The 26,359-nt window shown below is 42.0% G+C and overlaps 1 protein-coding gene and 1 long non-coding RNA gene across 6 annotated transcripts in view; both read left to right on the top strand.

Annotated features, from left to right (window-relative positions):
• LOC128775304 (uncharacterized) overlaps positions 1-362 on the top strand; it is a 31,378-nt gene extending 31,016 nt beyond the window's left edge. For both annotated transcript variants that reach the window (XR_008419938.1, XR_008419937.1), the window contains exon 3: positions 207-362. This is a non-coding gene — a long non-coding RNA (uncharacterized LOC128775304). The remainder of the gene's footprint in view (positions 1-206) is intronic.
• Positions 363-1,616: 1,254 nt separating this feature from the next.
• The window catches only part of TPD52 (tumor protein D52), a 108,561-nt gene continuing 83,818 nt past the window's right edge, over positions 1,617-26,359 (top strand). The window contains exon 1 of one of the 4 annotated variants that reach the window (XM_019453338.2): positions 1,617-1,822. In XM_019453338.2, the coding sequence (XP_019308883.1) occupies positions 1,804-1,822 (19 nt within the window). In that variant the 5' untranslated portion in view covers positions 1,617-1,803. Of the gene's footprint in view, positions 1,823-3,882; positions 4,119-26,359 lie in introns of those variants that run through there. The other 3 variants (XM_019453334.2, XM_019453335.2, XM_019453336.2) reach the window with 3 other exon arrangements.

Below are 26,359 nucleotides of genomic sequence, written 5' to 3'. Positions count from 1 at the left end.
GTCATTAAAAAAAAAAAAAAAAAAAAAAAAAAAAAAAAAAAAGGCCTAGCATTGTACCTCTTTGTGACAAACACTAGATTGTTAGTATATACAGTATACCTTGTTTTAAATGTTAAACCTGAAAGCTAAACTTAACATGTTTATTAAATGCATGGTATAATTCAAAGAATGAAAAGATGACCAAAATGATCTTTGACCTTCTCTAGCGAGTAAACCACCAGGTTCTACCTTAGTGGGGCTGTGAAACACACAAAGCTATGGCTGTAGCAGGCTGGCTTGAGGGACGAATGCCGGGGCGAGTGCTACCAGAGAGAAGGCCAAGTGCAGCAGGAGGAGGAGAGAGCAAAGAGAAGTCTCACCTGCTCGGGTACACAGAATGAACTTCATGGAGAAGATGCTGGGGATGCAGGAGCTACGCTTCACGTACAGCGCGATGGTGCAGAGATAGAAAACGTGGAGCTGCTTCAAGTACCTACGGGTAATTTTTAAGCATATTAACAAAAGCCTAGTGCATGTGAAGTACTATATAACGCCGAGACAGGACGGGCAAGCTAGAGTCTCCGGGTATAAAACACAAGGGGAAAGCTGCCTCTCTCACAGACCTAGATGGTCTGTGAAAATGAGGTATCACCTTACAAGGATATATTCAAAATGACTTCATGGAAAATGAGTAAATGCAAAAACACTTTGAAAATAGAGTGCTGATCGGTGCTCAATGGGTTGAGCGACTGACTCTTGGTTTGGCTCAGGTCATGATCTACAGTTTGTGAGTTCGAGCCCGCATTGGGCTCTGTGCTGACACTGCAGAGCCTGCTTGGGGTTCTCTCTTCCTCTTTCCCACTCAGGCCCTTTGTCTCTCTCTAAATAAATAAACTTAAAAAAAAAAAGAGTGCTGATAATTAAAAGTATTGTTACAGTAATAATAAAAGTATTATTTTCAAACGCTTTAAACTGTGTTGATCAGTGAATATGAAACCTCAAAATACATTTTCAAAAGATCCCCTTTGATGATTCTGCCCTTTGGTTAATTTAATTCATTTCAGAATGTTGGCTTTAATTCTGCACTCAAAACAGTCCTTATTACGTGAAAACCTTCCTAATCTGTTACCGAAAAACACTCACAGACATGTCTGTGAAAAGACAGGACTACACAATGTTTCGAGAGATTCTTTGTAATTTCCCCCGCTTTGCCTGTTTTGGACCTAGTTATTGAAGATGTCACAGGATATTGTTTTGACAAGAGGAGCCTATGAAGACTCAGAGGGAAAAGGAGCCATTGGCATTTCTGATAACCTTCCAGTGTCTCCACTCAGTAGTACACAAGAGCAGGTGCTCGGGAAGGCAGAGAAAGGGCATCTTCAATGCCTGGGGAAACTTTTGATATTATAAATAACTTGAGGGTGGGACGCCAATGCCAGCCGGGTTCGCGAGCGGTCTCCACGCAGCCTCCATGGTGGATTCCGCCTCCGCGCCACCCCGCTCTTCCCCCTGGCAGCCGAGTTCCTACCCGAGCGAACCGGCCGGCCCAGCCCTCCTCGCCCCGGCGCCGCCCGCCGCGCCGACGTGGCCGAGCGCACAGGTCGGCCGGGTCAGGTGGTTGGGTGACGCCCCGGGAAAGCGCTCCCCGCCGAGGGCGGGCGGCGCCGCCGCGCCGACGCCTCCGGGGGAGGGGACTTCGCGGGAGTCGCGGCGGAGGCGAGGAGGAGCGCGGCGCGGTGCGGCGCGGCGGGCGGGCGTGCGATCCGAGCGCGACGGGCTGCAGTCGGCGGAGGCGCAGAGGACTCGAGGCGGTGGGCGGGAGACATGGACCGTGGCGAGCAAGGTGAGGGCGCGGGCACCGCCGGCGCGGCGTCTCCCGGGCAGGCGCGGGGTCGGACGCGGCGCTGGGCTGCGCGCGGCCCGGCGCCGGAGCAGGTGCACAGTGTCCCCGGCCGGCGCCGGAGCGGGAGCCGAGCCTTCTTCAAGTTGCATCTCCCTGATCGGGGTCTGACATCCTGGTGTGGCCGAGCCGCAGGGAGCGGCTCCGGCGGGCGGAGCGGGCTGTTGGGGTCGCGCGCGCACGGGCGCGCGCGGCTGTGTGTGTGTGTGTGTGTGTGTGTGTGTGTGTGTGTGTGAGCGAGAGAGACAGAGACAGAGACAGAGAGACAGACAGAGAGAGACAGAGACAGACAGACAGAGAGAGACAGAGACAGAGAGACAGAGAAGGAGGTGGGGAGAGAGGGAAAGAAGGTTCTGGGTGGAGGCGAAGTGGCTGGCACCAGGCTCACGGAGCCAGGGCTGCCGACGGTGATGCGCTTTGGGTAGAAGGCAGCGCGAAGGGAGTACTGTACAGCTAGATCTTGTTTGTAACTGGTGGAAACTGAGGATCCAACGACAGTGGGTGGTTTCGCTGCTCAGGATGGGAACATGACTCCTCCCCCCATCCCGACTCCCCCAGCGTTGAGACTTTCTGCCGTCTTGTAGTTTACGTGGTTAGGATTTTTGGTGGCGTTTGATCCTATGGCGATGGTTTTGGACGTAGATACGTCACATGCGAGGTGTCCCCAAATTGTGGTGTGTTGTTTATGGGGTTATTGGCGCGGCGCGGGGGGAAGGGAGCTTTCCGTAGTAAAGGTCTTCTTTTACTCATCAAGATAAGACCCTATAGTCTTGTTACTATCGCTTTGGATGCACTTGTTTCTGAAAACTATCTCAAGTGAAATTGTCTCCAGTGGAATCATTGTTTAAGCGAGATGTAAATAGGGAGGCATGGTTTTAAGATTTAAATACTAAATGTTTATATATCGCTTCATCTTTGTGATAATAACCCAGTAACTGTAATACAGATGCGTGGCTCACTTTTTAAAAGATACATAAGTGCTAACCCAAAAAAGGTAACAATGTTAACGTAAATTTTAGGAAGTAGGGATAGGAATTACTCACATTTTGAGTTCAGACACAATAGTTTTCGTTTTTTTCTTTTTTGTTTATTACTCTTTGTATTTATCTTTATGCATACTTTTTATGCAAATAAAACCGTATTCCATATATACTGTTTTGTATTTTACTTTTGGTAAGTTGTAGGACTCTTTGGAACCTTCCAACCTTTCCTTTCTCCACACTCGTCAAATTGATCTCACACTTAGCGTATGAGTGCTTATACTATAAAGTTATGTGCAACATGTAATAGATATGTATGTATAATGTACAATACATAATATATATTAAATACGTATATATCTCTATGCACACATGTTGTCTGGATTTTAAGCTTACTGAGGTTAGAAGCATGTACTTCATTCATCTTTATCCATGGTTGGGTAACCTTGGTGTTTGAACATGATAGGTATTTAAATGTTTGAGTCAGAAAGCTGGTCTCAGGTCTTAAATGTATTGTTAGGAGAAGGCCAGGAGCCACCATGTAAGTCAGCATTATTCTGTCTTTTAAAGAGGACGTTGGGGGTGTCAAACATATGAACATGCATATTTGTGTATGCCTTACATTGTCGTATTTAACATAATGGTGTTTTTAGAATAGCTGTGTTTGGTACTCGTCAAACTAGATTAAGTAGCTGTATTTGACTTAGGTGAATGGAGTGACTAATTTTACTAGATTTGGTATTTTAGTTTGGCTGGTGAGAATCACAGTCATTAGTACCTTTGTACTGATGCACTTAGTGTGGTTTTTGTGGGACCAGTTTTGTGTGTGTATGTCTAAGACCTATTTTGTAAATTCTTTGGCTTATAAGAGGAGTTTTTCTGTTTCTAACTTTAAGATGTTTTCTTCGGTGGGTCATGTTAGTTCTTGTTTTTAATTGTTATTCCTCGAGGGCAAAGGAAATCCATCCTCTTAAAGTGAGGAGTCTGGAGGCTCAGCTTAGTATGAAAGATGAGTCACTTGCCTTGGGAAGGTCAGGTGGCTCACTCAGTTTTGCTGTGTTGCAGCCACGTGGCCTGTCCTTACATTTCCATCTTCCTGTCTCTTTTGTATTTTCATCTTTATGTTCCCGTGGCACAAAGTAGATGCTCAGAAATGTTTGGTGACTGCCTAGGATGGAAAGGAAAAGTGACCAAGAGTACCTTCCAGCTGTTGGAGCCTCTGCCGTCCTCTCTTGCTACCCACTTACTCCTAACTCCTGGTATTTCCCTCAGTATTTTAAAGGAGCAGAACTCTGCGGTTAGGCGGAGAAAGTTGGTGGTGAGTCTGTGTTGGACTTGGGGGGTGGATGTACATGCAAGGTTTTGAACGAGCGGAGTGGATCGCTCCATCTTCATTGAATCTGTAGGGAGACTTCTGAGGAGGCGACTTAAAGAGGAGGAGCCTGGGTTTGTAAACCTGCATGTTCACTACGGAACAGTGGTGGCTGACATACAGTTTATGAAACCCTGTGATTGTCTCTTGAATTGTGAGTTTTCATAAAGTATTTAAAGCCAAATAAGAACATTTTAGAATTCGTTTAACTTTTTAGTATGCCTGGAGTTTGTCACGTTTGTCTGTCCGACTCTAGATGGAAAATTAAATGCCCTATGTCTTGTCTTCACTGCATTTCTCTATTGAAAATGTCTCCTTAGGGGCGCCTGGGTGGCTCAGTCGGTTGAGCGTCCGAATTCGGCTCGGGTCATGATCTCACAGCTCGTGAGTTCGAGCCCCGTGTCGGGCTCTGTGCTGACAGCTCAGAGCCTAGAGCCTGCTTCTGCTTCTGTGTCTCCCTCTCTCTCTGCCCCTAACCCACTCGCATTCTGTCTCTGTCTCTCTCAAAAATAAATAAACATTAAAAAAAAATAATAATAAGATCTGTGAAAAAAAAATTAAAAAAAAAAAAAAAGAAAATGTCTCCTTAGACCTTCCTTATAGGAAGTTGTCAAAATTTATCCTTTGCTGCTTTTTATATTTAGCAGAACTTTAAAGTTTTAGAACGGTTTTTCTTGTGTTTTATATGATGTATTCTAATACGCCTCAGTACCTGGCTCAGATTCTAATATTTTCCCCATCTTCTCCTGTGCCCAGATTTTGAACACAATATTCTGCTTATATTGAGAGCCCAGTCCACATTAATCGATTTGAAACATACCTTAAACTGCATAGTGCCTCTCAAGAGTTTCTTTACACATTAAGCCCAGCATAGCACATTTAATGTGTGTGGTAGTTCCCACTTTGAAAGTGCGGCATGGCATGCTAACTAGAGCATGCATTGTGTAAAAAAACCTCCTGACTACTTTTTATAGTGCTGAATAAATATTTATACTTGAATACTCCCTTATGGTAGTAATAACCTGTAGTTTAGCACTATTCTGTTGAAGCGGCAGGGACCTAGCCAGTAGTGCATTTTATCTGTGTTTGAATTCACACACACACAAGCCCACCCAAAACTTTTGTTTCAGGAAGTGAGGGAAGGTTGTTGGGGCCAAAAACCTGGGAGAGGAGAACACTACAAGAAAAGTGACCCAATGATATGTCACTGTAATTTCAGCATTATAATTATGCCTTAGAAATAATAGAACAGTGAAATGTCATTTATTGTATTTTGTTTTTATTTAAAAAAGGTTTTTTTAAACATTTATTTATTTATTATGGAGAGACAGAGAGAGACAGAGCGTGAGCAGGAGAGGGGCAGAGAGAGAGGAAGACAGAATCCGAAGCAGGCTCCAGGCTCTGAGCTGTCAGCACAGAGCCCAACCTGGGGCCCGAACTCATGAACTGGGAGATCATGACCTGAGCCGAAGTCGGAGGCTTAACCGACTGAGCCACCCAGGCGCCCCAGAATGTCACTGATTTTAAAGTAAAACAAATGTAGATGAATGGGTAACAATATCAAGGGTCTGGTCACAAATCTCAGGGTTTGACCCCCCCAGTTCTGTGTTTCTTTGGTCCAGTCTTGCTTTCCATATGGTGCTAATGTCATCAGCTGATTTGTTAGCTCCAATTCACTTCCTGCATTTATTTTTATGCAGCAGACTGCCGGGTCTCTAGGGCAAAAGCTGAGTGGTAGGAGGGGTTGTGATCTTTTAGCAAGATCTCAAAACAGAATAGTCTATGCACACAATAAAAACAAATATACTCATAGTTCGAAACCAGAAAGAACAGCAAAATCCCCTGAATTTATGTGTTACTGATCCTTTTGTTGTAGGCTAAGATTATTTTAGTTTCCTTTGGGGCTCATTATTTCTGCTTTAATTGTCGACTGTTGTAAAATCCCTCTTCTGAGACTCTCCCAAATTTTATTTGAACCAGGTGGGTACCAGGTATACAGAAACCATAATCGTAGCAATGTATGTTTATGAGAAAAATATCCAAGGGATGAAATGACTCAGTGTTTAGTGGAAGTTAAAAAAAAAAAAAACGTTTAAATTTGTGGTACCTGGGTGGCTTAGTCAGTTAAGTGTCTGACTGTTGATTTTGGCTCAGGTCATGATTTCATGGTTTGTGGGTTCAAGCCCCGTGTCAGGCTCCACACTGATAGTTTGGAGTCTACTTGGGATTCTCTCTCTCTCCCTCACTCTATGCCCGTCTGCCACGCGTGCACCCTCTCCCTCTCAAAATAAATAAGCTTAAAAAATAATAATAATTTAAAAATACTCTTAGGTAGCTGTGAATAGTTCATTTTTTTTAATGTTTATTTTTGAGAGAGAGAGAGCAAGTGAGCAGGAACAGGGGAGAGACAGAGGGAGAGGGAGACACAGAATGCAAAGCAGGCTCCAGGCTCTGAGCTGTCGGCACAGAGCCCGGCGAACCTTGAGATCATGACCTGAGCTGAAGTTGGATGCTCAACCGACTGAGCCACCCAGGCGGTCCTAAACATTACATTTTATAACTCCTTTTATAAAAACTCAATATATCTAAAAAATGTACTTCTCCAAAATTGTGACTAGTGTAACCAGGTAATTGAAGCATTTGATCAAAATTCAAATGACTAAAAGGTTGCAAAATGTAAATCTTCCTCTTGTTCCTGTCTCCCAAGCTACTTCCCTTGGGTAGCAATGCCACCATTTTACCAGTTTCTTCTCTGTCCATCCAGACAGATTCTATGCATGTAGGTATACATACACTTATATTTAAATATATGTGTGTGTGTGTGTGTGTGTGTGTGTGTGTGTGTGTGTGGATATATTATATAAATGGTAGCATACAAATTGTTTTAGCACCTGACTTCCTCCACTTAAATACAGTATATGTTCTAGAGATTATTCAACATAACGTTATATAGAGCTCCTTCATTTTTAATAGCTATTTGTAGATGTGCCATGTTCCATGGCGGAATAGGTGATATTTGGCTTGTTCCCTGTCGATGGCCATTTAGGTTTTCCCTGATACTTTGCTATTAAACAAATCTGCAGCAAATAAATTTGCATGCAAGTCATTTGATAAATGTGCCAGTTTGTCTGTAGGAAGAATTCTTAGAAGAATGTGACTGTTCAGTTCGGATGGTGCTGAATCCTGCTCGGTGGAAGGCATGTGGGCATCCGCTTCCCTCCACCGTTCGGCGTGGGTGTTGTCACACTTTCTCATCTTCGCTGATCTTACACGGAACAGAGGTTTCTTGGCATAGGTTTTATTATATATATATATTTTTTATTATATATTTTTCTTAATACAAAGGTGGTTGTACTTCTTTTGGTAAGTTTAAGATTTAGATTTCCTTTTCTGTGAAATGTCAGATCCCATACGTTGCCAAATTTTCTGTTGTGTTGTCTTTTGTTTCTTCCATTTGCAGAATGCGGCCCTCTGTCCACAATATGAATTGCTAATGTATTTTTTTCCTAGTTGGTCTTTACTCTTTTTTTAAAAAAAATTTTTTTTAAATGTTTATTTAATTTTGAGAGAGACAGAGACAGAATGTGAGTGGGTTAGGGGCAGAGAGAGAGGGAGACACAGAAGCAGAAGCAGGCTCCAGACTCTGAACTGTCAGCACAGAGCCCAACCTGGGGCTCGAACTCACGAGCTGTGAGATCATGACCTGAGCCGAAGTCAGACGCTTAACCGACTGAGCCACCTAGGCGCCCCTTGTCTTTACTCTTTTGACTTGATAGTGATTTTTTCCCAAGGAGAAATACTAATTGATGGCTGTTTTAATTTTTAGCTTATAGCTTTTGAATCATTCCTAGAAATGCCTTCCTTACTTTGAGTTTCTGTTTTTATGGTTTTATTTTTTTTACATTTTTTACAAGTTAATTTAGAGACAGAGAGAGAGAGAGAGAGAGAGAGAGAGAATGAGTGGGAGAGGGGCAGAGAGAGGGGGAGAGAGAGAATCCCAAGCGGGCTCTGCACTGTCAATGTGGAGTCCGATGTAGGGCTCAAACCCACAAACTGCGAGATCATGACCTGAGCCAAAATCTGTCTGTCGCTTAACCGACTGAGCCACCCAGGTGGCGTATTTTTTTTTACATTTAAATCTTTAATCCATCTGAAGCTTATTTTGACAAAAAGTGTGAGATATGAATCTTAACCCCATCATACCCCCATTGGCTGCTCAGGTACCCTATACCAGTCGCTGAATAATGGATCTTTCCTTTACTGATGTGAAATAATACTGTTGTCATATACTAAATTCCTGTATTCTTTTCTTTTTTACATTTTTGTTCATTCCCAGCAACTAAACTAAGTTATTGTACCTTCATACTATGCAGAAATATCTGGAAGGACTGGTCTTTCCTGATTATTCTATTTTTCTTTTATCTTTTCTTTCTTTCTTTCTCTCTTTTTCTTTTCTTTTCTTTTCTTTTCTTTTCTTTTCTTTCTTTTTTTTTAAGTAGGCCCCCATGCCCAACATGGGGCTCGAACTCATGACCCTGATCAAGAGTCACATGCTCCACTGACTGAACCAGCAGGCACCCCTCTATTTCTCTTTTTATTGTTAGATTTTTTTTCCTAGCTATTCTTGCCAGATTTAATTTCCAAATGAACATTGGAATCAATTTGTCCAGATGAAAATTCAACAGAAATCCTGTTGGTATAGCTTTTCTCCCTCCCCCTCTTGATTTCCCTGTTCCCATACCCCTTTTTTCTTTCCTGTATTAGAATTTCATCTTTTTCTTTATTGAATGTCCAGTATATGTTCATTATGGTCGAACTGTATATACCATACATAGTTTTATGTTCTGTTTTGAATACTACTAAATAATGAGAATGTTAACACATCATTTAAACAAATTTCTCCACACTATAATTTTTGATGACCACACCCCTTCACTAGTTGATGGTTATTTAGATGTTTCTTTGCTGGACTATGGATTACTTTCCATTTCAGCTGTTAGAATATTTTAAGAGAAATTGTTTTAAAATAGATTTCCTGAAACAACTCAAAGATGTGAATATGTTTAGACTTTGGATTCCTGTTGCCAAGTCACTTTCTGGAAAACATAATTGTCATTGTTGTTTTTTTTTTTTCATTTTTTTTTTTAAATTGTGGTAAAGAACACAAAACATAAAATCTACTGTCTTAACCATATTTAAGTATATAGCACATTATTGTTAATGATATGTAACTTGGTGTACAACAGATCTCTAGAACTTGTTCATATTGATGACTGAAACCCTGTACCCATTGAACAGCAATTCTTCATTCTTTTTGTACATTTCCTATGCTGTCCCACCCAGAAATGGAACTGCTGATTCATATAGTAGTTCTAATTTTAATTCTTTGAGAACCTCCATACTGTTCTCCATATGGCTGAGTGGCTGAACCATTTTACGTTCCCACCAACAGTTATTTTAAAAGGAAGAGTGAAGGCTGGGGGTGGGGGGCTGTGCAAAAAATGGACAGGGGCAGTTGAAAGGGTTATTTCTCCGCATCTTCAGCAACACTTATTATTCTGTTTTTGTTTTGTTTTGTTTTGTTTTTTGATACTGGTATCTTAATGGGTATGAGGTGATAGCTCATTGCGATTTTGATTTGCACTTTCCTGATGATAGAGATGTGGAGCATTTTTTTATATATATATATTTATATGTTTGTTGGCCATCTGCTTGTCTTATCTAGAGAAATGTCTGTTCAAATCCTTTGCCCATTTTTTGATCGGATTATTTGTTTTTGTTATTGTCAAGTTGTAGGAGTTCTTTATATATTGTGGATACTAAACCCTTATGAGATAAATGGTTTGCAAATATTTTCTCCCATTCCGTTGTCTTTTCACTTGTTTCCTTTGCTGCACAGATGTCATTGTCTTAAAAAAAAAAAAAAGAATAATGAACTTTATAGGGGTAAAATGCCACCCTTTTTCATTGGAAATTTCACCATTTACTAGAGAGGCTATAGATTGATTAGCCATTTTTATTCCCTTCTTGGGATTGTTACTCACTTTTCACTCTTGGGATCTTGGTGAGTCTTGCTCTTCTCATCATTCCCCCTCTCATGCTCATATTAAACCTTTGCGTTTTGTGACACATATTTAGTTTTCCTGTTCTTACTTTCCTTTTGGTTATGTTGGACCTTTATAATGTCATTTTTACTAACAAAATACAGTATTAAGAGCAAATATTTTCTAGGTGACATTTTTTGGAGTAATTTGCATGGCTCTGAGTAGCTTTCAGTTCTTCATTCTCTGTGTTTTTGTGTCTTCTCTCTTTAGACACTTTTGTAATCAGTCAGTGCTAAAAATAGTGGTTTTAGGCAGGACTGTTAATTTACATGCCTCGGCTTATAGGCTTGGTGTATTTCATGTTACAGCTATGCAAACATAAATGTCAGTTTAAAAAATTTTATAAAATGTGACCTTGATAAAGTTTTGGATTGGGAGTTTACTGCTAAGATCAGACTTTACCCATTGTTTTCTGAGCTTTGTTGGAGGCATTGTGGTATGAAAAGGAACTTCTTGTGCAATCAGTAAGGCTATAGGAATAAAGATAGTAGTTTATCCAATCCACTAGGATCTGTCGTTGGCTAGAAATAAAATGTTACTAGAACAGAAGAATGTTTTTACATATGTGTTCCTCACCCTCAGTCAAGTGTGTATGTAGTAGATATGCCCTAAGTGTTTGTCCTATTGTGCATAATTAATTGGAAAGATTTCTAGCATAGGTAGAGTCAGATGGGATTAGATAGAATGGCTAAAAATTAGGGGAAAAAATTTGGCAGGGAAACAAGAATATATGCTCCACATATGCTTATAGCTTTATACATAATCACTGAAAATCTGTAAGTGGAAGCCAAATTGATACTTTACTTCTTAAGTATTATGTTAACTGTGTGTGAATACATATACAGACAGAGGAAAAGACAGTGATGGTTACATTTTTATTCCCCAAAGCATGTTGGACGTATGCTCAGTAAATACTTTCATAGATACATTTCCTATGCTGTTCTACCAAGGTTAGTTATTTGCTTCCAATGTGTCCTGAGCTTAGGAGGCATGGATTGTCTCAATACATTTTATTTTATTATTATTTTTTATAAATTTTTCTAAATGTTTATTGATTTCTGAGAGAGAGAGAGAGAGACAGAGTACGAGCAGGGGAGGGGCAGAGAGAGAGGGAGACACAGAATCCAAAACAGGCTCCAGGCTCTGAGCTGTCAGCAGAGCCCGACGTGGGGCTCAAACCCACTAACCGCGAGATCATGACCTGAGCAAAGTCGGATGCTTAACCGACAGAGCCACCCAGGTGCCCTGGTCTCAGTACGCTTTAGAAGTTTTCTTTGAATACAGCTGAGAAGAGCAAAAGTATGTTGACAGTGGTAAAAAGTACATGCCACTAGTTAACCAGAATGAGAATTCTGGAAAGAGAGAAAAATGCAAACATTTTGGCCATTGGGGCAGTTAGCAAAAGGATGACCAACCTATCGTTCTGGTATTGATCTCATATATCATTTTCAGTATATCACCTTATTACAACTCAGAATGATATTGGTGATGATGGTGATACCACCACCTGGCTTTTGCAAAGCTCTTATTAATTTTTCTACATATTATTTCATTTGAATCTTTTAATGCTGGTGGGTGATAGGACTGGTATCATTTTCATTTTATATATGAGTAAACAGAAGCTGAATGATCATGACTTCCCCATACATACTGTGTTAGATGTGGGGAGTGCTACAAAAACTTGGTCCTAAGAGGATCACCAGGAGCCCACGAAAAATTTAAGTTGCATTTGCTAACCAGTTTAAAGCCCTGGGGATACTTCGTACTTTCTAGAAATGTTTTTTTCTGACTAATTAAAATAAAATTGGAATCTGCAGAGACACAGCTTCAGCTCTGCATTATAATTACCTACGTTTTCCAGCTAGAGTTTTACTCAGTCACTTTTACAAATACTCCTTCTACTCCGCCTAAAACCAGCAACAGCATTTGCTGAGTGTTTTATATGCCAGGTTATGTTCTAAATGCTTTTCGTGTTTCTTTTTTAAATATCTTCACAAGAAACCCATGAGCAGTGCTCACACTATCCCTGCTTTGTAAGTGAAGAAACAAGGCGTGAAGGGGTGGAGGGAATAATTTCTCTAGGGGCACCTAGCTTGATACGGACAGAGCTGGGTTTTAAATCTGGATTTAATTTGGCTATAGAATACGCGTCCTTACACAACATATTACGCTACCTGAAAGTTATATGCAGTCTCCTTTTTTCCTTTCAAAGGTGTTGTTTGGAGGAGCAGGGTGCCGTGGTGGCAGCCGTGGGAGTGGGGCACTAAGGGGTGTATCTGTGCCAGAATATGGCTGTGTGTCTGTCCTTGTACATCAGAACTGATTATAAATGTTTAGGGCAGAGAGTGCTGGACTTGAAGTTTTGACTTTTCTGTTTTTATGTTTTTTATTGTTGAGAGAGAGAGAGAGAGAGAGAGAGAGAGAGAGAGAGAGAGAATGCAAGGGAGGGAGGAACAGAGAGACAGAGAGGGAGACAGAGAATCCAAAGCAGGCTCCATGACATTAGCACAAAGCCTGATGTAGTGCCCGAACCCATGAACCATGAGATCACGACCTGAGCTGAAGTTGGATGCTCAACCGGCTGAGCTGCCCAGGTACCCCTGGACTTGAAGTTTTACCTGGATTCAAAATTTGGCTTCATCATTTTGTGGTTATGAGACACCAGATAGGTCACTAAGCCTCTTGGAGGCTGATAATACTCCAAATAGTTGAGAAAATTAAGTTAAATTCTGTGACTAGCTCTGGTGCTCGACAGTATTGATTCTGAAACAGAATATTAGATATTTCTGTGAAATACTAACTTAGTGGTTTCCAGTTGAAATTAAACATTTATTTGAAGGCAAACAGGACATGATGCCTCCCTCAGGCTCGCAGGCCACCCTGGAGAAACAGACAGAACTGGATCGCGGTAGTGAAGTGGGTGTTGTAAGGGCTTGCATAACTGATGCAGGAGGAAGTGAGCTATTCTGGCTGGGTCATTAGAAAAGATTCTCAAAGTAGATGACCTTTGAACTTGGACTGGAAGACTACGTAGGACTCTTTGTAAGTGGTGAGAGAAAGAAGGGAGAGGAAGGGAATTTTACGGAGGAGAGTCAGCATGTGCAAAGGTGCAGTGGCATGAAAGGGCGAAAAGGTGTTTGTGAATCCTCAGAATTTCCTCTGGGGCCAGAGTCTCAGGTAGTCATTGGGGGGATGTGAGCAGTCTTCTGTACTGGGATCAGGAATCAGACTGTATGCTCTACGTGATAAGCAGGTGGTAGGTGTGTGGGAGTTTAGTTTTAAAATATTATTTTGGCAGTTGAGTAGAAGGTGCTAGCAAACCAGGTAAGGGGTGTCACTGTCACTGTATTCCTAGCCAGGGTTAACCTTAAGAAATAAAACTGCCGGTTATTTTATTAGCAAAATATGGGTTTATTTGGGAAAAACAGAGAATTGTAATTCAGGACAGGCCAACTATAGCAAAAGCATAGGTAAGTCCACTGAACAAAGAAGAGGAATACTCTCTTATAGAAGAAACTGGGAAGTTGGGAAAACTGTCATAAACAAAAATCCACTGGAGTAAGCTGGGAGTTCTAAGTGTAGTGGCTTTTCATTGGCCCAGCTGTGACTTTCTGTCATCGGTTCCTCCTCCTGTTGGGACAGGAGGAAGTCTTCCTCCGACTAGGATAGTAAAGTAGTACTGTGTGCAGCGTCCTATCTCTTCCTGCTGGGTCTGCAATTGACTATGAGTGGTAGGGCAAGAGACCTCCCTGTGCCTAACTCTAGCTGCCTAACAGCTCTATTTTAGTGAGGTTTCCCTTTATTAATTTTCAAACCAGAAGTGGGGGTGCTGGATTCCTGAGAGACCTCTGGGTTATGGTGTGTAAGATGTCTGAGGTAGAGGGGCTCTGAGGGTAGAGAAGAGTGGAGGAGGGCTTTCAGATTGCGTGGAAAAGGAACCGGGATAGAAAGCATAGAAAGAAGAGCAGATGCAGGGAGGAAGATAATGAACTTCGTTTGGGCCATGTCGCATTTGAGGTCATTCCAGTTGTCCAAAGCTGCATAACAAACCGTGTTAAAACCTAGTGGTTTGAAATAACAGCATTGATTATGGTCACAGATCTGTCATTTGGGCAGGGCTTAGCCAGGACAGCGTGTCTCTGCTCAGCTTCAGCTGGGGTGACTTGAAGTATGAGGCGGGGATCATACGTACATACAAAGGCTTATTACTCACTTCCTGAGGGCAGGTGTACTGGAAGACCCAAGCAGCTGGGGCTCATCGGCACCTGTTTCTACCTGCATGGTCTTCAGAAGAAACCCCAGCATGGGTCTGTTTGATGATGGTGATTTCCTTGCCTGTGTTGGGTATTGTTTTTTGCCGGAGCCTGTGCTGTTGACCCAACAGCAGGCAGCCTCAGGATGCCCAGACTTCTGATGTGTTCTCTGGGGTCCCCCAAGGTGTGACTCCTAAGAGACAGTCAGATAGAAACTTGGTGGCTTTTTATGATAGCCTGAGGCGTTACTTCCTCCTCATTCTGTTAGAAATGTGCCGCAAAGTCCAGCTCATATTCAAGCAGAGGGAGATGAGGCTCCACTTTTGGTGGGAACAGTGTCAGTGACTGTGTGCACATGTTTTAAACTACTACCCAGGTCTCATGGGACGTTTATGTGGATAGGTTCAGGAATGAAATATGGATTTCCGAGAGAAGGAGCCGAACAGGATTTCAAAGTTTGGGAGACGTGTGATGTTTGAAGCTATTACGTTGCTGAGATGGCCCAGGAGGAAAAGTGGAGTAAAAAGAGAACAGAACTTGAATATGAACATTTCAGGGCAGGGAGGGGAAGTGCAGGTTAAGACACAGGGAGTTCAACTTTCAAAGGCTGTGGAGAGGCCAAGTGGATTGAGCAGAAAAAGTGGATCCTGACTGGTGAGGAGTCCCAGTCGTGGGTAATGCAGAGAGATTTAGGTTCTGTGGGTGGGGGTGAGGTTGGATTTGCTTGCCTGTATAGAGTGTTGGTTTTTGTTTTTGAATGCAGAGAGGGTGGTAATTTGGCCACATGCATATTCATAAAATGAGAGAAGAAACCAGAGGCAGGGGAGAATAACTGGCTTTGCTATTACTATATATGTCACTGGTTTTAGTTAAGATGCTTTTAATGCAAAATGTATTTTAATAGTCATATCCTAGAGTTTGACCTTCAAGGAGCTCAAGTCTATGAGCAATAATTCACCTTAATGGTAAGAGCCTTGCAGAGAATAAGCGCTTATAAAGTATTTGTAGAACGAAAGTGCAGTATTATACATTCTCTGGGTGGTATAAGAGCCAGAGAAGCAATTTTGCCTAGAGGTGACATTTGAGCCAAATCATAGTGAAGCTGTGATTTCTTTTTTTTTTTTTTAAGTGGTGGTTTCTCAGGGCAAATCTGAAGTTGTGAGTGCTCACTCTCATCATGGAATGTCATGGCTATGGGAGTCATTTATGCAGTGTGTCTGGATTTGTCAAATATTCTCACTCAGTTCTCTTTAGAAAGGATTTTCATTCCAGAGCGGCAGGTTCCAAAGTGGAGTCCGTCAGCTGTTTTCCTTGGGTCATTGTTGGAAGGGAAAACATACCTTGCAGTCTGTTCTATGGTGGTTTTTAAATGGATCACTCATGGCTTCAGGGATTAAATGAAAATTTTGACTAATAACAAAGGTAACATGACAGATTTCTCTTGGTTTAGGGACTTTTATTTTTCCCAGAATTATAATTTGTTTTCAGATTTCTTTTTAACCTCCAGAAGGGACTCCAGTCCTGCGAGTGTTGCTGGCTTGCTTCTAGCTGGGGCTGTGGTCACTGCAGCTGGTCTGATGATGTTTTCCTACTCTGATTATTCTATTTATAATGGCAACTGTAGCTGTTAAGTTTCAAAGCAGTGAGCTCTGATGAAACAACCAACTTTTCAAAGTGCACTACTTAACTTTGATAATTCCCTGAAATGCAAGTGATGTGTAAAGCTAAAAAAAAAAAAACCCAAAACCCAGAAAACAAACCACACACATCCATCTGTCTGCTCCCTTCCGTTCCTTCTTTGTGTGCTGTGGTTTTTTGGGTGTTTTTCGTCCAGCTTTGCTGTTCCTTCCTCCTTCCCTTAGCTTTTCTCTCTTTTCCTGATCTTTTTCTCCACCAAATTTCCATTTTCTCCTTTTTATTTTTTATCTTTCCCCATTTTGGGTCACAAAATGAAACCTAAGAGTTTTGTTGTTCTTGTTCTTTTTATTTGCCTTTACTTAAGGGATTTCATGGATTAATTCAATATATTTTATGTTTCCTATTAGTATTAACTTTTTTCAATGGGAATAAAAAAAAACCCTGAAAAACAGATTTCCTAGCTTGTTCATTTATTATTAATTAATTTCATTGCTTTTGCAAAGTTAATTTACATCTCTCTTTCTCGTTTTTTGGTGTGTGCGTAATGATTCAAAGCTTAGGAAAAATATTTCAGGTTATTAATTGGGAATTTTGAAAACTCATACATTTTTAAAACTAATAGACTTTAGGTCTCTGTATGAATTCTGGCCAAAGTAGAAACACTGGGCAAAGTAGTAATTTTTAAGATGTACTAGAAGATGAAGAGGAACTTTTGATTTTTCTTTCTCAAAGGAATTGAGGGACGTGGTTAGTCAATTGCAGTTCTAAACCCATGCCGTCCCAGAGTACGGACGTTTGTCATATTGTCACTTCTACCTTGAACTCTGGACATGGTGACCACCAGCAAGTGCTCTAGCTCCCTGAGCTGAGGAAGAGGCTGTGGGTGCCTGGGCCCTTCCATGTGGGCTCCGGGCGTTTTCTCCCACATTTGCCCCCAGAGCACAATGGGAGCCCCCAGGCTCCCTGACTCTCTTGCTTCTCCTGACCAGGGAGCCTCATCTCCCAGTCACCCTTTTGCTTTTGCCAATAAACTGCAGTTTTGGGGAATTTTTAACATATGATCATTTTCCCATTAATACCACTACCTCACATCTGTATGTTCTGTGCTGAACAGAAGAAAAATGTCAATGGGCCCTTCACAGTGCATCCTGCCACTGTGCATCTTTTCTTTAGAGGTTGGAAAGGTGACTGGAAGGATCCAGAAGGTGAGATGGGATGGTTTTGGCCTTGCAGCTTTGGAAGATTTGAAATTCTTAGTTCTTTTCAACCAGTACCATGTGGGAAGGAGGAATTTTATTTGGCAATGATGCTCACAGTCTATTCAGTGCACCCTTGGTCCTGGCTCCTGCCAAGCAGTTCAGGGCAGCAAATGCCTTATTTGAGCCTCACTTCAGCTCTGCTCAGGTGGACTCTTCCTTTTCCATCTTACTGATGAGGGAATGTGAAGTATAGGGGGCTGAAAAAACTACTCAATATCATATAGTTTATAATATTTTATCCCCTCTCAATCATGTAGACAGACCTTATTTTATTTTATGTTTATTTATTTTGAGAGAGAGAGAAAGAGATCAAGCAGGGGAGGGGTGGAGAGAGAATCCCAAGCAGGCCTTGCACTGTCAGCAAGGAGCCCGACACAGGGCTCAAACCCACGAACCATGAAGTCATGACTTGAGCTGAAATAAAGAGTTGGACACTTAACCGACTGAGCCACCCAGGAGACCCTTGAGACTTTACTTTAAAAAAAAATTCTTTTTACATTTATTTTTGATAGAGAGAGACAGAGCACAAGTAGGGGAGGGGCAGAGAGAGAAGGAGACACAGAATCCGAAGCAGGCTCCAGGCTCCCAGCTGTCAGCACAGAGCCTGACACGGGGCTCAAACCCACAAACCACGAGATCATGACCTGGGCCGAAGTCGACGCTTAACTGACTGAGCCACCCAGGTGCCCCTTTTGAGACTTTATTTTAAATGGATTTGTTCCAGGTATAAATTTGCCAAAATGGAGCAGATTTGGTTAATTATGCCAGGTCTCCAATGCGAGGAATTTTGCTTGTGAATCTCTGTGTTAACTGTGGATGAATGAAATGTTTGGATGCCAGTCGAGCAGAGTCCTTGGGTCTGCAGGTACAGTCTTGAGATTGCTGTGTTGGGGGGAGGCCTGCTGAGATGTGGAGGTGCTGACAAGGAAGGATCCGGCTCACCCCCATCTGGCTTGCTTCAGGGAGCTTTAGCACCTTTTGAGGAATCGTTCCTCCTGAAAAGTACACCTCTGCTTATTCCAGCAGAAGCCAGTGCGCAGCCCCCCCGGGGCTTTTTGGGAAGCAACTGTGACCATCATTAACTTCCTTCCATTACCTGGCATCTCAGGATTAAAACAGCTGTACTTTCTGCGTTTAGTATTTTTCTGTGCTTTGCAGTAATTCTTTATCATTTTTTCCCCATACATTAAACATAATCTTAGTGGGCAAAAATGTATAAAAGCAAACCAATAAAACATTATTTTACTTTATTTTTCATTTTTTTTTTATTTTGGAGAGGGGGGCAGCGCAAGAGTGGGTGCAGGAGGGGCAGAGGGAGAGAGAAGCCCAAGCAGGTCTCCATGCTCAGTGCAGAGTCCCACGCTGGGCTTGATCCCTTGAGCCTGGAATCATGACCTGAGCCGAAATCAACAGCCGGGCACTTAACCAGCTTGAACCACCCAGGCACCCCTAAGACATTTCTTTTAAATAAAAGGGACTGGAGACCTATGTAATTTTAAGCACCCTTCTCCCACATTTGTTTGTGTCTCAGCAGCGTCCTTTCTTTGAATATACCTGTTAATTAAGGGACAGATATACCCAGGGAAGCATAAACACATTTTAATGAAAGTAGAAACCAAAGTACAGACCGCATTTCCTGTATTCGCTGAAATTTGTCCGCTGGCCCTCCTCCCTCTCCCCTGCACACACCCTGTCCAGTCACTATTCAGGTTCTTAATCACAAGCATGTACTTGAAACACAGGCTGCTTTCTTTGGCAGGCCTTCAGGATATCAAGTTTCCTCTGTTCAAAGGGAACCCGAGACCTGCTTGTGCCCGACTTCTTTCACAGAAGAGATCTTCTTTAAAGCTGGGTTTGCCAGTCACAGTTTTGGATATGAAATCTAGTTGGTGTTTGGTGGGGGTGGGCGTTAAGGAAGGGTGTTCCCACAGCAGCGTTTTGTGCCTCAACTCCGTGCTGCAGATATTTGAGGTCGCCTCGCGCCGGCCCAGGTGGACTTCACTTCCGCCCATGTGACTCTGTTAGTCACTGTTGCAGGCTGACCTGCTCCTCCGGCCTTCCCCACGATGAAGCTGGCCCCTCATCTTCAGACGGAGGAGAGGGGAAGGAAAAAGATGTTCAGGATTGACCTGGTCCTGAGGTGGGCGGCCGTGGGGGGCAGGTAGAGGCAGATTCCTGAGCATTCAGAAATGTCTGTTCTAGAAGGTGCCCCAGGAAGGTAGAGGCTTCCCAGGGACACAGCATTCTGTTATCGAAGTAACAGAGGTGTAGGGCTCTTGTGTTTATTGAAAGCTGCTGATCAGGAGATGCTTAGGCCTTCTCTGACAAACATTGACATAAAGGCAATTGTCTTCTGTCTTGCTTTTAACTTAACTTGCTTCCTAACTCATTTAGGAAGAGATCTATTACAGTGGACATAATACAAAACGATCTCTTAATACATCTTATACCTTGTGCTGTGTTGTTTTGTTTTTTCCCTCAAGTTTTAAGTCTGTTCTCTTTAGAGGTAAACTTAGTTTTCTTTATGACTCTTGAGGTAGTGTTAAATCTTTCCTTTTTTTAAAAATTGGATGTTTCGGGGTACCTGGGTGGCTCAGTCGGTTAAATGTCTGACAGCTCCAGTCATGATCTCACAGTTTGTGGGTTCAAGCCCCGCATCAGGCTCTGTGCCGACAGCTCAGAGCATGGAGCCTGCTTCGGATTCTGTGTCTCCCTCTCTCTCTGCCCCTCCCCAGCTCTCACTCTGTCTGTCTCTCGCTCAGAAATAAATAAACATTAAAAAAAATTTTTTTTAATTGGATGTTTCTATTATATGAGGCTATAACTTTTTGCTTCATTTTCTCTAAAGAACCCAAGCTTCTTAAATGGGTATAGCTAAAAATCTGGCCTTGTTAAAGGAAGACAAAAATTGGCTGAATGGTGGGAGATGAGAAGGAAAACTGTGCCTGCTTTAAGGTTAAAAAGAGATTACTTTTCTCTGTACCATGGAGAAGCATGGCCCAGATAATTGAATGGCACAGAGCTGTTTCTTTGTAGGTCTGCAGTCCTTTTGAACATGGGCTTGTGTCAGAGAACAAGTGGGTGTGATGACCTCACAATATCCGAGAGAATAAAGCTTGAAACCGAAGGAACTGATGTTTCCAAAGTCCAGGAGTGAGAATGTGCTCTCATTCCACTTTTTCTCTTCAGTGAAACTTGAAGAGTACTTGTTATAGGCAGTGAAACTTCAACCTGATCTTTTATCACCAAGTTAAGGTAAGAATATCTGGGCTGTTTTAGATGTTGGCTTTTTAAGCTGTCGTAGGGTATGTGTGTATCAAGGGTGATACTGTGCATTTTTGGTAACCAAATCAGCGATATTCTTGCTTAAAAAATTTAGAAGTGGAAAATTCATAATTCCTTATAAAATACCAGTTATTTTTGTTCCTAGTTGGGACATGACTTGTAGCAATAATAGGGAGATTAGAAGGTTATCTCTTATTGCCATCTCTCAGCTGATAATTAATTATGGCTAATCCTCTTTTTATATTACAGGTTTCCATAACCTTATTATATTTATTTTATTTTTTAAATTTTTAATGTTTATTTATTTTTGAAGGAGCGAGAGACAGAGCATGATCTGGGGAGGAGCAGAGAGAGAGGGAGACACAGAATCCAAGGCAGGCTCCAGGCTTTGAGTTGTCAGCACAAAGCCCGATGTGGGGCTTGAACCCACAAACCATGAGATCATGACCTGAGCTGAAGTCGGACGCTCAACCGACTGAGCCACCCAGGCCCCCCCTCCATAACCTTATTTTAATGCGGATTCCAGACTACACCTGTGTGTTTATCTTCCTAAATATTGACAGTAATGGTGGATTGTACTTCTGTGAAGTCAATAAGAAATTAAGTACAGGGGTGTGTGTGTGTTTGTGTGCCTGGGTGCGTGTGAGTGTATGCATTTCCAGGCCCTACAACCTGGAAGGGGGATGTCAAGCCTTAGAAAGATGGTGGCTAGGTTTTCTCCCTAACATTTGTTATTTAATTTCAAAGCCCTCTTTCTTGTTGCCTTTTCCCTGCTGGCCAGGGAAACAGCCACAGCAAATGTAAAGACAAAGCTGGCCCCTCATCTTCAGACGGAGGAGAGGGGAGGCCCCCAGTGGGGGCTGGGGGCATCACTGGCCATGACAGCGTGTAGTGCTAAGGAATCAACAAAACAGGACAACAGAAGACTTTGTAAAATGTTGGCTTTTCCAAAATGGCGTCTGCCTTATTCTTTTCATATTCACGGGTAGCTCGCTGTGCTTCCTCCCAGAGTAGACTGTCATGCACATTCTGTGGGAGACACTGGTGAGATCAGCTGAACTCTGTTGAGGGTTCAAATTCCTACTTGGCCCGTTTTTCATGATTGCTGTGACCTCCGGCATTTCAGTAGCTCATGGGGAACCTCCGTCCTCCTATTCCATCAGGTTTCCCTCCACCATGATTGCATGGTTAACCATTTCTCCAATCCCCTCGTGGCACCGGTAGTACCTAAAACAGAAGTTACTTTTAATTTATGGGAGCAATGCATGAATACATTCTCCTTGTTAAACAAACAAACAAAAAAAAAACGGTAAGGTGGGGGGCAAAAAACTATAGATAAAGGTACTTGCTTGGACCTCAGTTGGTGAGAGGCCTGCTCTTTTCTCAGGAACCTGTGTATAGACCTGTGGAGACTAGGAGTTCTCAAGCTTTTTGTTTGGCATCTGAGGGCTTGTTCAAACACATCCTGCTAGACTCAGATTGCTGATTCAGTGAGCCCCGGATGGGGCCTGCGAATTTGCATTTTTAGCAAGTTCCCAGGTGACCTCGATGCTGCTAGTTCAGGGACCACAGGTTGGCAACAGTTGTAGCCCTGATTTTTGCATATGTGTGCCTTTTAAAAAGGCAAATACTATCACACTGTATGTGCTTCTATAGTTTTCCTCAGCTCTGTGTTGTGGAGAGCTTGCTGTGCTACCACATAGTGATAACTTCATTCTGTTTATTTAAAAAATTTTTTTTAATTTAATTTTTCTTTAATTTTTAATTTTTCTCTTTTTATATTAAAATTTATTTTATTTACTTTGTTTTATTTATTTTGTAATGTTTATTTTTGAGAGAGAACAGGCACGGGGGAGGGACAGAGAGAGGGAACGGGATCTGAAGCAGGTTTTGTGCTGACAGCATAGAGCCCAGCGCGGGGCTCAAACCCACGAACCATGATATCATGACCTGAGGTGAAGTCAGACACCTCACTGACTGAACCACCCAGGTGTCCAGATTTCCTTCTTTTTAACTGCTGCATAGTGTCCCAGAGTATAATAAATATGCCTTAATTTAACTTCTATTAATGGGTGTTTTGATTCTTTAGAGTATTTTTTTAAACTATCATAAATAAATGCCGCACCAAACATCTTTGTTTATTCCTCCTTTATGCAAGCATGTTTGCCTAGGGTAACATGGAGAAGTGAAATTGCTGAATATATTTTATTTTATTTTTGTTCTAATTGGTAATGTCACCCTGACTCTTTATAATACTCACTGCATTAACACCTAGTTCTGGGTAATTTGTTTTATTATCTTTCTAAGCTGGGGCTAAACCAGTTGCTAGGAAAATTATAAAAATGTGCTGATTGGAAGTTCAGCCTGAAAGGGGCTTTGGGCTGCTGGCCAGTCTTTTTTCATTTTTTGTAGACTTCCTAAAACTGATAGTCAACTGTTTTTTCCGTTCTCAGTACACTTGATGGATAAGAATTGCCTTCAGTAACCATGGCTCACTTACAGCAAATTTCTAGTGGGTATAGGTCCAAATGTATCTTTTTATGTGAAGTCATTGTTAGACTTCTCCAATCTGGATGTTCTTCCTTCATGTTAGACTATGTATTGATAGCCAGATGTAGCATTTCTTGTGTCCTCCACCTTCGAAACCAGTTATGCCTCTTTTTCTGTTCTGCCCTTGGCGGTGACATGTGTTAGGTGAGTCTGGCACGTACTAGGTGGGGCTGCAGTCCTAGGTAAGTTGTGGCTGGGTCAGTGGGAGTTACAGCCCAGCGCTACCACTGCTAATATATTTGACTTCGTGGATGGGTGAAATTAGGGGTGGGGAGCTGGGTTGCTAATTCCTTGTTTTGCCAAGTCATTAAAATCAACCAACATAAAACCACCATCTTTTTTAAGTGTGGGATTTCTTTTTAAATGTTTATTTACCCATTTTGAGAGAGAGAGAGAGAGAGAGAGAGAGAGAGAGAGCATAAGCAGGGGAGGGGCAGAGAGAGAGGGAGAGAGAATCCCTAGCAGAGCCTGATGCAGGGCTCGATCTCACAAATTGTGAGGTCATGACCTGACCCTAAATCAAGAGTTGGACACCCAACCCACTGAGCCATCCAGGTGCCCCATAAGTGTGAGGTTTTTAACACCCCTCTACACCTTCCCAAATCAGGAAGAACATTATCTCAGGGTGAAGGACATTAGTTTTAAGTTCAGTTTCAAGAAAACATTTTTTTTTTTCCTCCTCTGCCTCAGGCAAATGAAAATGTTGATTTAGTCTGGAGTTGTCCTAGTATGTAGAGGAACCTGCCATTCCTTGAGTAAAAAAATGTGGTTCTATATTAGGTTTTCCTAGTTTGTCATGCTGGTAATGTGCTCTCAGTAGTGATCACTGGACATGGGGGTGGTCCTGTAATGTGCAGTTTTCCGGAAGGAGAAAAATTCTTAGGATTCTTACAGTCACCCATTCCCACTCTTGGAGCACTCACAAAAAATGCTGTGTGCCAGGCATTGAGCTAGGTTCTAGATAAAAAGAAGAGGAAGGGGTTCTTGCATTTCAGCGGCTCCCTGATAGTCCTGCTGCTTCTATAGCATGCAGACTGCTTTCCCACAAAAATGTGCTCAGACTTTTCAGGTGACAGCTGCATGTGTGCTCAAAGGTCCCTTGCCATCAAAATCTGACGTTGGTCACTCTGCCTACAAGCTGTGCTTAGACAAAGCTGCTATCATATCTTGGAGCTTCTTGGGAACATCTCCTTTTAAAGCCAAGGAACCCTTTCAATGTAAGGATACCTGAACGTCTCTTACCTACTTTTGTGCTTCTCTTCTTTGGGATGTGAAAACACCCGATCAATGATGACAAAATATGCGCTGATTTTAACAGCAGGGCTCCCCAGGTGTAGAGTGATCCTTCTCCTCTAAGAGTACCTCAGCAGAACCTGAGACACTTGTGCATTTTGAACCTCATGTGGTGTGTGGAAACAAATTAAGAAGTAACCCACAGAGTAACCCATTACAATGTTAATTCTTTCCAGACATCTAAGATTTAAGGGGCTTACTAGGTTTTAAATAGATACAGTGATTTATTAATCTTTTGTTTTGTTTTGTTTTTCCTGTTACAACTTAATTGGGTGAGGTGTCGAAGGGATTGGGATGACCTAAAAAAATGGAAAACCCTTGGGTTTGGTTGAAATGGGCACTGAACGCCATGATAAAGGCAGTCCAACAACCTCTGGGGTTTATTTCAGTGAATCTGAGAGAAAAGGTATTTTAAACAAAGAGGGGTGGGCTCTGAACGGTGTGTGCATCCCATGAACTTCCCCCCAGGAAGACCACTGTCCTGAAACCTCATAAATATTTAATATAAGAGGAGGCATCTGATGCTTTTTCTAGTGCTAAAGGGCTTGCTGCAGTTACTATGGAGAAGCTGGTGCTGGTCTCAGCTGTGTGACAGAGACACTGCAGGCCCTTCAGGAAGAGGGGTGGGAGCAGGTCATTTAACCTCAGCTTGAAGAGCCCTGTTGGTTCTGATGCGTATTGATCAGTTTCTTTGTGGTCTCCTATATTGTAAAATGCCTACCGTTTTTACCTGTTCAGAATTTTTTTAAAGTATTGTATTATTTTAGCTGGAATTTGGCGCCCTATTGCAGAATCCTAGCCTTGTATGTTGGTAAAATTAAGATGTCGTGCATTTACTAATTATTTGTAATGTTATCATGGTATTCTTCATAGTAGAAAGAAGGACAGAATATTACAGGAAACATTTGCCTGACAAGGGTCACTTTCATTTGAAGAAGCGTCATGACCTGGTTGGTTCTGACTGTTCCTTGAAATTTTTTCTTTAAAGCTGATGACAGAATTTGCCATATATAACTGAAATTTTGGAATGTTTTCCATGGATTTCACATTACAAATTAGTCTACAAAATAAACTGTGACTTCTGTGATGGTTCATAAATTTAATCTGGGGGTGCCCGGGTGGCTCAGTTGATTAAACATCAGTCAGACTCTTGATTTTGGCTTGGGTCATGATCTCACGGTGCGTGAATTCAAGCCCCGCGTGGGGCTCTGCACTGACAGGAGCCTGCTTGGGATTCTCTCTCTCTGCCCCTTCCCCACTCTTTCTCACTCTCTCAAAATCAATAAAAACTTAGAAACATTAAAACTTTAATCTGTATATTTCACAAATGTTATGAGAGCATAAATAACATTTTTGGAAAAGCGTTTTCTGCTTTGGTGCCTAATATGGTGGAATGTACTAGAATCTTAATAAACATTTAATACATGTGCTTCATGTTAAAAATTGGACTATCCCAATTCTTAGTAGGTTTTCTTAATTCTTACATATTCTTAGACCCCAGAGTATAGGTTTTTGTGATACCTGTAAATTCTAGAAATGAAAATTTCTTTTTTTTTAAGTTTATTAATTTGAGAGAGCAAGAGAGTGAGTGTGAGAGAAAGTGCATGGGAGTGTCCAAGAAGTGGATGCTTTTCTTCTTTGGTCTTATGGTTCCTGAATGTGGAATCAAGATACAAACCTGGATCAGTCTGATTGCCAGGTTCATGCTCTGTGACCCCTACCATCAGCTGCTGGAAGCCATAGCAC

The sequence above is a fragment of the Panthera pardus genome, unplaced genomic scaffold, assembly GCF_024362965.1.
Source record: "Panthera pardus isolate Hobbes unplaced genomic scaffold, ASM2436296v1 HiC_scaffold_7, whole genome shotgun sequence".
NCBI lineage: Eukaryota > Metazoa > Chordata > Mammalia > Carnivora > Felidae > Panthera > Panthera pardus.
Note: the sequence above shows the minus strand (reverse complement) of the source record. Positions and strands in the feature narration are given on the sequence as shown.